Source organism: Rhinolophus sinicus, unplaced genomic scaffold (assembly GCF_057876585.1).
Source record: "Rhinolophus sinicus isolate RSI-liver-muscle unplaced genomic scaffold, RSI-T2T HiC_scaffold_22, whole genome shotgun sequence".
Classification (NCBI taxonomy): domain Eukaryota; kingdom Metazoa; phylum Chordata; class Mammalia; order Chiroptera; family Rhinolophidae; genus Rhinolophus; species Rhinolophus sinicus.
Genome location: NW_028290712.1, coordinates 1,446,531 through 1,458,864, shown reverse-complemented (window position 1 = coordinate 1,458,864; position 12,334 = coordinate 1,446,531). Strand labels below are relative to the sequence as shown.

At 46.6% G+C, this 12,334-nt stretch overlaps 1 protein-coding gene across 1 annotated transcript; it reads left to right on the top strand.

Moving 5' to 3' along the window:
• Positions 1–402: 402 nt before the first annotated feature.
• LOC148754346 (uncharacterized) lies at positions 403–7,066 on the top strand. Its single transcript, XM_088795327.1, is given in 7 exon segments — positions 403–474; positions 1,165–1,288; positions 3,100–3,299; positions 3,387–3,474; positions 3,821–4,843; positions 4,846–5,009; positions 5,012–7,066. Coding segments are annotated over 7 exon segments (3,726 nt in total).
• Positions 7,067–12,334: the final 5,268 nt, after the last annotated feature.

Sequence of the window (12,334 nt, the reverse complement as noted above, 5' to 3'; positions counted from 1 at the left end):
GGCTCGCCACACTTGGCGCCCGAACAGGGACCTGAATACGGGGGTAACAGTGAGGAACACCGCGTGGCAAGGGCCCGGCTCCTAGAGGAGCTTATTTCAGTGGATGCGCGGTGAGTAAGACACAGATGTTTTACGATAAATTTAGATGTAATATTACCCCTCGGTCGAATGAATGTGTGAATGAGTGATAGTTCCACGACTTCTTGTCACAGAGCTTGCTTGGGCCCTAATCTGCGGTTCCGTTTCTGTCATACGGCATAACGGCGACTGGACTTCGGTCCACCAGTTCGGGGACTTATACCGAAGCGCCTTAGCCAAGACAGATTTAGTCCCACGAGGGGCACGGCCAGACAGGCATCTGACTGTTTCCTTTGTTGACTGAAGGGCCGAAAAAGGGGAAAAATGGGTCACGCAAGCAGCAAGGACCTGTATGTCAGAGGACTTAAGAAGTTGCTTGCCGCCTGTGGCAGTCGGGTGAGCAGAGAACAGTTAGACAAGTTTTTAGAATTTATAAAAAAGGTCTGTCCGTGGTTTCCAGAAGAAGGCACTGTCAGTCTGGGAACTTGGGAGAAAGTGGGAGAGCAGTTACAAGATTATTATGCTGCCCATGGACTTCAGCGGGTCCCTGTAGAAACATTTGGGTTATGGACTTTGATTAGGGATTGCTTAGATCTCAAGCGTGAGGGCTGTAAGCTAGAGAAAGTGAAACAAGCTGAAATGAGGAAATTCTTCCACCTGCCGCTTCTCTGGCGGAGAGAGAGGAGGAGGAGGGAGCCAAACACACAGAAGGACTTTCTAAGATTAACAAAGAGCCTGTTAATCAGGAAGCTCCGGTCGAGCACTGGGAAGATTTAGACCCTCAGGATCAAAAAGAATTAGAGGATGAGGCAGCCAAATATGATAGGGACAAATACCCTGCTTTGGTGGCTCTGGCTCAAGAAGGTGGGAAACCTGCAGACACTGCATTTTCTTTTGAAGATCAGCTAAAGAAGATTCAGGGACAGTTGATAGAAATTAAAGTTGCTGTGGATGGAGGAAATTGTCCTCGGAGTCTCCTGATTCCTTTTAGAGATCAATGGAATCCTCGGGGTAAAGATCCCCCCATAGTTAATCCCTCTGCAACCACCTCCTGAGAAGCCCTGTATGTGGGGTCTTCCGCTGCAGCCTCCGGTTTGGGACATGCCTACTAAGCCTCCGCCAGATTATGTTAAGCCAGGGTCAGACTCTGTTGTGCGCTCCCCTCTTCAAATGGCTTGTGAAGAAGCTCACAAGCAAGGGAGTCCCCAGAGTAATTTGGAGTATATCCTATTTTGAAAGGCTTGACCTGCCTTTTTTCCCTATGAATTTTTATTTTATTTTATTTTTTAAATTTATTGGGGTGACAATTGTTAGTAAAATTACATAGATTTCCGGTGTACAATTCTGTATTACATCATCTATAAATCCCATTGTGTGTTCACCACACAGAGTCAGTTCTCCTTCCATCTCCATATATTTCATCCCCCTTACCCTCATCTTCTACCTCCCACCCCCCTTATCCTGTGGTAACCACTAAACTATTGTCTGTGTCTATGAGCTCATTTGTTTGTCTTTCCCTATGAACTTGACATTGTCATTCTGTTATCTTAATTGAGAGACAGTGTACGTGGCCTAGGTTACCAGCTTCTTTCTCTTGCCAATTTCTCAAGATACTCTCTTTCTGTGGCCAGTATCAGGACTTCTGTCACAATTGTAACTGTACCTTTCTTCATTTTATACATGTACTGTCTTCACAAATGCATTCATCCGTTGACCATTTCTGAAATTATCTACAGTGTCATGCTGAATTTTGCTTAGGAGTTTCTGGGTATCTGTTTTAAACACTATTGTGTATATATCAATGGTCATGTGAAATTTTCATTCTCAACATCCAGGACAAATACTGAACTGTTTTCCATGGTAGCTATATCATTCTAGGTATCCAGCAGAGACATGTGAACATTACAGTTCCCCAACAATTCATTGTCAATGCATATGTGATCTTTCCTGTTTGGTTGATCACAGCATTGTTGGAGGAGTAGAATAATGTCTCGTTGTACTTTCAATATTCCCTCTCTGACCGAAAAAGTGTCCGATATGCATAGCAAAATGTTATAGAAAGTTTGGCTTCAATAACAGAAGTGTATTTCTCACCATCCTTAAAATCCAAGTTGAAGTTGTCAGTATGTTGCTTTCTGAGGAGGGTCTGTCAATCGGAAATTGCTCAGCAGGGTCTGACACTGGGGTGTCTGGAGGAAGAAAGAGCCCAAGCAGAGCCACATAAGTCACTTTCATCGCAGACTCACAATCTGTTTTCTGACCAGTGTAAGGGACTGTTAGCATAAGGGCTGCCACTTCACGGTTAAGATAGGGTTAAAAGCCCTGGCAGCCCTGGGCTCAAGAACTGTTACTTTAAAGTCAGAATAAGATTAACAGCCTAACAGCCTAGAGCTTAAAGCAACCTAATGGCCTAATTGTTAGTTCCAGGAGGTGGGCATAGAGACCAGATGTTTTATCTCCTGATATGGAAGCTTTTGAAACGTATCTGTTGTAAACTCCTTGAAGCATAGCACAATGCACCCCCTAAGACTTTAGAAATTACAGAATGTCTTAGTTATGTGAGAATTGACGTCCATACTGTACTCCCTAAGACTTTAGTAATTACTAAACACCTTAAAACTGCTATAAAAACCCTTAGCTTTGTAGGCTAGGGGTCCTTTGTTAAAACCCGCTGTGTCGGGCAGAGACCGGGACCCCAGCTAGCTGGAAATAAACCTCGCTGTGTGACTTGCATTGTCGTGTGTGTCTCTGTCTTTCTGAGGGGTGAAAGATTCCCGGACTTAACATTTGGGGGCTCGTCCAGGATTCCCCCACTCTCAGAGAAACAGACAACTCCCGATACCGAGGTTTATAGAGGGAACCGCGGTATGAGTTTTGGCCACCTCTGACCGGAGGAAGACTGAAACAGGGCTCCCCGGTCTTAATCAGGGAGGGCTGAAACAAGTCCTCGGCCAGAGGCTGAAACAGGTCTCTGCTTGGTCTGGTCTGTGCTTGGTCTGTTTTTTTTGAGAATTCTCACAGGAAGGAAGGAGCGGGTTACGACCCTGGAGGCTCCAACTCTGGAAGTCGTGGGAGACGTCCCCGACGAGAAGGTGGCACAACGACGTCCACAGTGGACGCCGTTCGGACGGGCCCGGGGTAAGGATCCTGAGTATGGTGTGATTGAAACGGCGCCTGTGGATGTAGTGTGGTTGACCGGCCGGTGGATGTTGAAAAGTCCTGTGCGAAGTTGTGTATTTTCTGGCATTGTGTTTTCGGTCCTTTCTTTTGTCTTTTCCTGGTTTCTCTTTATAACCATTATGGGACAGGCTCAAGTAACACCTAAGACTCTGTTCCTGAACCATTTTCCTGACATCCGCGCCAAAGCTCGTGATTATGGCGTGGAAGTGAAAAAAGGTAAGTTTAACACCTTCTGCTCTGCAGAGTGGCCTACTTTTAATGTGGGCTGGCCCCCCCCAGGGGACTTTTTCTCTAGACATCATTAAGAAGGTCCGAGAAATTGTTAATCAGCGCCACCCGGACCAATATCCCTATATTCTGGTATAGCAAGCCTTAGTGGAGAGTCCTCCCTCCTGGCTTAAACCCTTTGTCCCCGACAAGCTGGAAGATCCCCCCAAGGTCCTGACTGTTTCAGAACCCTCCTGCCAGCCGGCGGGGCCCACGGCTAGCCCGAAACCCCCGGAAAAGCCGGCCCAAAAACCCATCCTATAGGAACGGTCAAGCATATATCCCTCTTTAATAGATCTAGATTTTGAAGAGAACTCCCCCCTCCCTTACGCGCCGGCGCCACTCCAGCCTGAGGCCTCCGCCGCTTCTGAGCTTCCTCATTCAACGGCTCCCTCTACCCCGCCTCCCCCTGCCCTAGTCCAAGGACCCGCAAAAAGATTGAGGTCCCGTAGACACCGGGAAGAAACTCCAGAGGAGGAGCCCTCCTCCTCCACCTCCGCGGGGGCGCCAATTCTCCCCGTGCGAGCCCTAGGAGGGACTGGCCCAGGTGGGGAGCGTGCATACCAGTATTGGCCCTTTTCAAGCAGTGATATGTACAACTGGAAAGCCCAAAACCCTTCTTTTTCTGAGGACCCGAAAGGTTTAACTGACCTGTTTGAGTCTGTCATGCACACACACAGTCCCACTTGGGATGATTGCCAGCAGCTTCTTAAGACTTTATTCACCACCGAAGAGCGCGAGCGGATCCTCACCGAGGCCAGAAAGAATGTCCCCGGCGACAATGGACAGCTAACGACTCTACCGAACCTGATTGATGAGCGCTTTCCCTTGAACAGACCAGAGTGGGATTATGCTAATGCAGAAGGTAGGGAGCGTCTCTGAGTTTACCGCCAGACTCTTATGGCAGGTCTCCGAGCGGCGGCATGCCGCCCCACCAATCTGGCCAAGGTAAAAGCTATAATGCAAGGAGAAAATGAAAGCCCGGCTGTGTTTTTGGAGCGCCTCTATGATGCTTATAGACAGTACACCCCATTGGATCCCCTAGCAGAGGAGAACCAGTCGGCTGTAATTATGTCCTTTATAAACCAGGCCGCCCCAGATATAAGAAAGAAATTATATAAACAGGAGGGACTAGGAGAGATGTCTATTCGGGATTTAATGAAAGTAGCAAAAAGAGTCTTCAACACTCGAGAGACTCCTGAAGAAAGGGAAGATAGAATTAGGAAAGAAACTCAGGAATTACAGGAACAAATCGGGAAGGAGGACAGAGAACATCAGAGTAGGGAGAATAGGAGGCAGCAGAGGGAGATGGCCAAGATCTTTTGGCAGGCGTACAAGGTACTGTCAGGGAAAGACCAAATCTGGCTGGTCCAGCCCGACGGTGGAGGCCGCGTCCCCAACTGGATAGGAGACAATGTGCTTACTGTAGAGAGTATGGACATTGGAAGAGGGAATGCCCCAAGCACCAGGGCCAAACCGGACAGACGCACAAGTTCTGCTGGCAGGGATGGACAGTGATTAGAGGGGATGGGACTCGGTTCCCCTCCCCGAGTCTTGGGTAATTGCATATGTGGAGGGGAAGCCAGTAGGATTCATGGTAGATACAGGAGCTCAGTACTCAGTTTTAAACTAGCATACAGAGCCCTTGTCTCAGAAAACCAGTCTGGTGCAGGGGGCAACTGGGTCTAAAGCTTATCGGTGGACCAGTAAGCCCCAAGTGGACTTAGGCCACCACCAAGTTACCCACTCCTTCCTGGTTATCCCTGAATGCCCAGCCCCCTTATTGGGGCGTGATCTCCTGACTAAGGTCAAAGCCCAAATCCATTTTGAGTCGGATGGCATCAAGGTATTAGATGGCCAAGGACAGCCCCTCCATATTTTAACCCTGTCTCTTGCGGATGAACATCTCCTGTTTGCCCTGCAAGACAGACCCTCCAACCTTCCCCCTTCTGGATGGCCCCATGAGATGAACTGTTGGGTTAAAATGTACCCTCAGGCATGGGCAGAAATAGTGGGTATAGGTCGAGTGGTCCGCCAAGCACCAGTAGTAGTTGAACTTAAAGCCTCGGCTCAGCCTGTCCGGATCCGCCAGTACCCCGTGTCCTCTGAAGCACGAAAAGGGAATGCCCCATACATTAACTGTCTCCTGGAAGCTGGAATACTAAAACCTTGCCATTCTGCTTGGAACACCCCACTTCTCCCCATTAAGAAGCCAGGGGGGAACGATTATAGGCCAGTCCAGGACTTGAGGGAAGTGAATAAGAGGGTTGAAGACATCCACCCCACGGTCCCTAACCCATATACCTTACTAAGTCATTTACCCCCTTCACATATTTGGTATTCTACCTTAGACCTAAAGGATGCATTTTTTAGCATAGCCCTGGCACCTAGCAGCCAACACATTTTTGCCTTCGAATGGCATGATGCCAATTTGGGAACCCCCGGGCAGCTGACCTGGACTAGACTACCGCAAGCCTTCAAGAACTCTCCAATTCTGTTTAATGAAGCCCTAAATCAGGATTTGGACTCGTTTCGCCAGAGCCATACTTCAGTTACGCTCCTGCAGTATGTAGATGATTTTCTCCTGGCGGCCCCATCTGAAGCCGAATGCCGGCAGGCCACTGGAGACCTCCTCCAAGAGCTGGGGCAGCTAGGCTATCAGGCCAGTGCAAAGAAGGCCCAAATATGCAAGCAAACAGTCATCTATCTGGGATATAAGCTGCAAGAAGGAACTAGGTGGCTGACAGAGGGCATTAAAGAAACTATTCTTAGACTTCCAGTCCCGACCTCAGCCCGAGAGGTCCGTGAGTTTCTAGGGACGACAGGCTACTACCGGCTGTGGATTCTGGGGTATGCTGAAATAGCGAAGCCTCTGTATGATGCAACCAAGGACAAGGTCCCTTGGGCCTGGGGGGCAGACCAACAGAAGGCATATGAGACACTCAAGGTTGCCCTCTTAAAAGCCCCGGCCCTAGCATTGCCAGACCCCCTGAAGCCCTTCACTCTTTTCATTGATGAGAGAAAGGGAATAGCGAAAGGGGTACTGATGCAGCGCCTGGGGCCTTGGAAATGTCCGGTTGCCTATTTATCTAAGAAGTTAGGTCCAGTTGCAGCAGGATGGCCCCCATGCTTAAGGATTATCACGGTGGTAGCCCTAATGGTGAAGGATGCAGATAAACTCACTTTCGGGCAGCATCTGAAGGTGGTGACCCCCCATGCCATAGAGGGGGTCCTGAAATGTCCCCCTGGTAAGTGGATGACCAATGCCCGCCTAACCCATTACCAAGGATTCTTGGTTGATGGCATCGGGCCTTGGGTCCATCACTCTCACGTGCTCCGAGCCAACCAGCTGGAGCAGACACAAGCTGAGGAATGGACTGCGCGGCAGCACCCTGATAACCCTCTGAAGTTGCAACTCTTCAGGCCTCGAAGAAGCGTCAAGCCCCCTGTTTCCGCCGACGATGAAGCGGCTGCTAGTCCTGCTTCTACTCAACATCTGGGAAAAAAGCCACACGGGGATCAACCCACACCAACCCCATAAGCTAACCTGGACCCTAACGGACGGACAGACCCAAACTACCCTTAATAGCACTACCCATACTGCCCCAGTCAATACTTGGTGGCCAGACTTGTTTTTTGACTTGCGTGACATTTCTGGCCTTAAACGTGGACAGCAGTATGACTACTCAGTCAGGTCCAAGCGGGCCTTAATCGACACCTATCAAGGACATAGTGCACAAGGTTTTGGGGCTTGTCCGGGGAACCTCAGAAACAATTGGAAAGCCTGTGGCGGCCCAGACCGCTACTATTGTGGTAGCTGGAGTTGTGTCACCTCCTATGATGGGCCTCGACAGTGGGATGTGGGGAATAAAGATCTTGTCAAATTCTCCTTTAGGGACCACCAGAAACAGGTACCCCAGGTACGTGTCCAATTTAACCAAGACGCGGCACGGAAAGAGCGTGGTTGGTTGTGAGGATTAACTTGGGGGTTCCAATTAGATATGGGTCGGTTGGCATGGATGGGCCCCCACCCCGGCGGTCTTCTGACTATTCGACTGTCAGTCGAAACAACTAGCATTCAGGTAGGTCCAAATAAAGTACTGGCCCCTCTTATCCCTACCAAGACCCCGGGAATATCCAGGGATAAAGACACCACAAGAAAATTCGAAGGAACCCAGCCCAAGACCCCTGTAACTCCTTCGACCCCTGTTACACAGGCTACTGAAGACTCATTACGGAAACTAATGTGCACTGTATATGAGGCCCTTAATGGCACCAGTCCTAACCTCACAACTTCCTGTTGGCTGTGCTATGACGTTAAGCCCCCGTTCTACGAGGCAATTGGGCTTAATGCCACTTACACGGCCTCTAACAGTAAGAACCCCTCTCAGTGTTCATGGGGGGGATCATAAAATTGTCTTAACCTTGCAACTAGTAAGTGGCAATGGAACCTGTTTAGGGAAAGTGCCTCGGGCTAAGCTAAGTCTATGTGCCTCCATAGATCACACCCCTAGTTGGAAAAGTGACATCAAATGGTTCATCCCCAATACAAATGGATGGTGGATATGTTCAAAGACTGGCCTCACCCCGTGCCTATCTACCTCGGTCTTCAATGCCTCTAATGAATTCTGTGTCCTGGTAGCTGTATTGCCCCGTGTTCTCTATCACCCTGAGGAGAGTATGTATTTACATTGGGATAGTGACACAAGTGTGAGAAGTAAAAGAGAACCCATCACTGCCCTAACCATTGCCACTCTGTTCAGTTTAGGAATAGCCATAGCTGGGACCGGCATAGCTTCCCTAGCTACTCAACAATCAGGAATGACCTCCCTGTGAGCGGCCATAGATGAGGATATAGAAAGGTTAGAAACCTCTATTAGTTACTTAGAGAAGTTGCTCACCTCTCTATCCGAAATAGTACTCCAAAATAGAAGAGGACTTGATTTGTTGTTCCTCCAACAAGGTGGATTGTGTGTTGCGCTGGGGGAAGAATGCTGTTTTTATGCTGACCATGCTGGGGTAGTAAAGGAATCTATGGCAAAAGTTAGAGAAGGGCTAGCCAAAAGAAAACGTGAAAGAGAAGCTCAAGAAAACTGGTTTGAAACTTGGTTTAATAAATCCCCCTGGTTCACCACTTTAGTATCAACCTTAGTAGGCCCAATTATTTTACTTGTGCTTATTTTAACCTTTGGCCCTTGTATATTAAACAAGCTTATTAATTTTGTAAAAGATCGGGTTAATACTGTCCAGCTCATGGTCCTCAGACAACAATATGAAAGAGTGCCCGCCCTTGGAGACCTCAGCTGGCCCATAAATGAGCAAGATTCCTCATTATGAACAGCAAACAGGGGGGAATGTAAGGGACTGTTAGCATAAGGACTGACGCTTTACGGTTAAGATAGGGTTAACAGCCCTGGCAGCCCTGGGCTCAAGAACTGTTACTTTAAAGTCAGAGTAAGATTAACAGCCTAACAGCCTTGAGCTTAAAACAACCTAATGGCCTAATTGTTAGTGAAAGATTCTCGGACTTAACATGTGATATCATTAGAATAATGGGGGACTCATAACAACCACTGGGTATCCCCAACATCTTTGAGTATCTCTCTGGACAATTGGAGGAGTCACAACACCCACAAGTTATGGAGTCAGTATGATTTGAACATAAGAATCCAGATAATCAGAGAAAATAAGAATCCAGATAATCAGAGAAAATAAGCACCCATAATCACTAGGGGACAGTCAGGACACTTTGGTAAATCCAACAACACCCCTGGTGTGCTAAGAAACACTATTGCACTCTGAACACCAGGAGAATACACTCAGGACAAACAGATGATATCAAGGGAAGTATGGGAGACACCAGGGGGACTCTGAGGACCACCAGAAGGCACTTTGTTACAGCAGGCATCACCAAGGAAAGCTGGGTGTTCTTACAACAATGCAGGGACATTCCAAAAGATCTTACCACTCAGGCACACCAAGAGTTTATGGGAGTTTCAGGAGACATCGGAGATAACCATGTATTAGTCAAGACCACAAAAGTGTAGTAAAAAATTAAAAAAGCATCTTTCCACTATCACCATGCACACTCAGATTCTCCTGATAAGAGGGATGAATACCAAGAAGCCCTGAGGGACATTAGGAGGCTATATGGAATACCAGGCAGTAGCAACATTACCAGTAGTCATAAAGACCACCTGAAGTCATTCATATTCACAAGGGCTTTGTAGCACAACCACAGGAATATTTTATCAACCAGCATCTTTGTGGACAGGAAGGACACCAAAAATACCAGGGAATGCTGAGGACCAATTTTCCTTCAAGAATGGTCATGTGCACTGAGCAACTTTTAGTATTCCTGACACTACCACAGTGTGAATCTATGATGGTTCTGATCACCTCTTTGTGATTTTCCACATGGAATGGGATAGTCTTGAATTCTTTTGGCGGTCTTAGCACTACACTAATTCCCTTCCTTTCTCAGGAATTGATGGTGGTCCCAGTAATGTCCACAGAAATTGGGAATCCCAGCAATCCCCAGAAATTGATGGGATCCCCGATTGCTGTGGACATTACTGAGACCACCATTGATTCCTAAAAGAGGAAGGGAATTTTTAGGATAAAAAAAACAATGATCAGGAGGGAAAAAATTTGCTCAAAATACATCTGTACACCAAACACAATTAGTAAACAGAGAAGGCATTAATCAGTGACCCTAGGTGTCACTCACAACTTCAGTCGAGCTATCACAACAGACCAGGAGAGGCCCAGAACACCCAGCATGTATTAAAACAACAAGGAGCCACTCAAATACAGGAGGGCACAGTTAGGAGCACCAGGGTTTTATGAAAAGTACAATGAAAGTCAAAAATCAATAGTAAATGCTCATGCCCACCAGGACAAATCTGGGACAACCATCAGTTGACATGCCAATCTAAAAAAAATAAAAAAAATAAAAAAAAATTCTGATCTGGAGATTATACTCGAAACAAGAACAGGACACCAGAATAAGTGTCACTCAGAACTTCAAGGATTCTATTAGGAGAAAACTTCGCTCAGATCATACAGGTTCATCACAGAAAGATGAGGGGTATGTCAGAACCAATATTAGGTGCTCAAAACCACTACAATCAACAGCAAACCATGGGGTCTGACTTATAAACAATGGGACTTGTGGCAAACATTGTATACTGAAAACAATTTTCAGTCATCCAAAAACACCATATGCTTTCACAAACCTTAGTGTAGGGCTATGACAGTCAAAAGAATTCAAGACTAGGCCATTCCGTGTGGAAAATCACCAAGAGGTGAGCAGAACCATCATAGATTCACCCTATGCTGGTGTCAGGAATAATAAAAGATGCTCAGTGCACATGAAAATTCTCAAAAGAAAATGACCAATTGTCAATATCTGACTGTCTAATAACACTAGGGCAACCAGAACAACATCAAGTTACTCAAACGAATGGCAGGGACTCAGAAATAACAAGAGGTACTTAAATCCCCTAGACTACTTTTAGTATCGTTACATAGGTTTCATGTGTAAACTTCTGAAATATATCATTTATCTCCCATTGTAGTCACTCCATTAACTTTAATTTTTAAAAAATCATCTACATTGTTAGTATAATCAGAGGTGCTCAGGAACATTAATAATCACCTAGGACTCTTTGTGGCTACTTGGATGAGCAGGACCCACCAAGGGAAACGTGTGGGTGCTGAGGACCCAGGGCACTCTCACAATTATTACGATATTCACGTGAGCACTATTGTATCCAACGAGAAGCTATCACAACATTCAAAGTTATACATAAATATCAGATTGCATCCAAGTAGAATAGTGTGCTCTCAAAACAATTCATGGGCTGTCAAAACTTCCAGGGGATTTTCAGGAACAACATTGGGAAACAGGAAAAACACTTGTGCTTTTAGTACAAGAGGTTTTTATCAAAAGGCAAAAGGACTCTCAAAGTTTTCTATGAAGCAGGGACAAGCAAAAACAGTAGATAACAATGAAACAAACTAGGAAACACTGAGGACCACTGGGAGGCATATCAGAAAAACTCAGGTACACTTAGGATACCCTTGGCTAGTAGAGGACAATTGGAGTCACTCTTGGCAACTGGGGTGCATCCTGGACATCCAGCTGATACACAAATCCACCAAGGCATTATTAGCATCACCTGAATATGGTCAGTAGAAACATTGGATGACCAGGACTGCCTGCCATTACTCTGGGTATGAGGACATTCTGCACAACTGGACATAACTTAGTGCCAACTAGGCTTAATCAGAAGAAAATAAATATGCTTCATATTCCTGGAATCTCAAAACGTTCACAATGTTAAAATGCACCCAAGGGACTAGCAAGAACAAAAAGATAGCTCAGGACCCTCCAGAGATATACATGACTATGAGAACTGTATCACAATTTCATGGAATTCAAGATTTGTTCGGGTTGCTAAGGAGGATGAGATGTTGCTCATGATAACCAGAGATGTATTACAACAACCTGGTTTTTATAGTAATCAAAATGCATGGGAGGACACCAAGAGGCACTCGAGACCACTGGCAAGGCAGCCATATAACAATGAATAGCACTGTCAGAATACTAGGAAATGCTCAGTACCACCACGAGGCACAGTCTAAGCCAGAGGATTTCATCAATATTCTATATGGCTTTCAATCACCAACTAGCACTTGGAAACCCCTAGGTGCTGCCCAGAGGAAGAGATAGTAACTTGAACACCTGAAGCCAGGAAATACCACGGCAGACTGAGGAGCAGCACAGGGCATCCAGAAACACCAC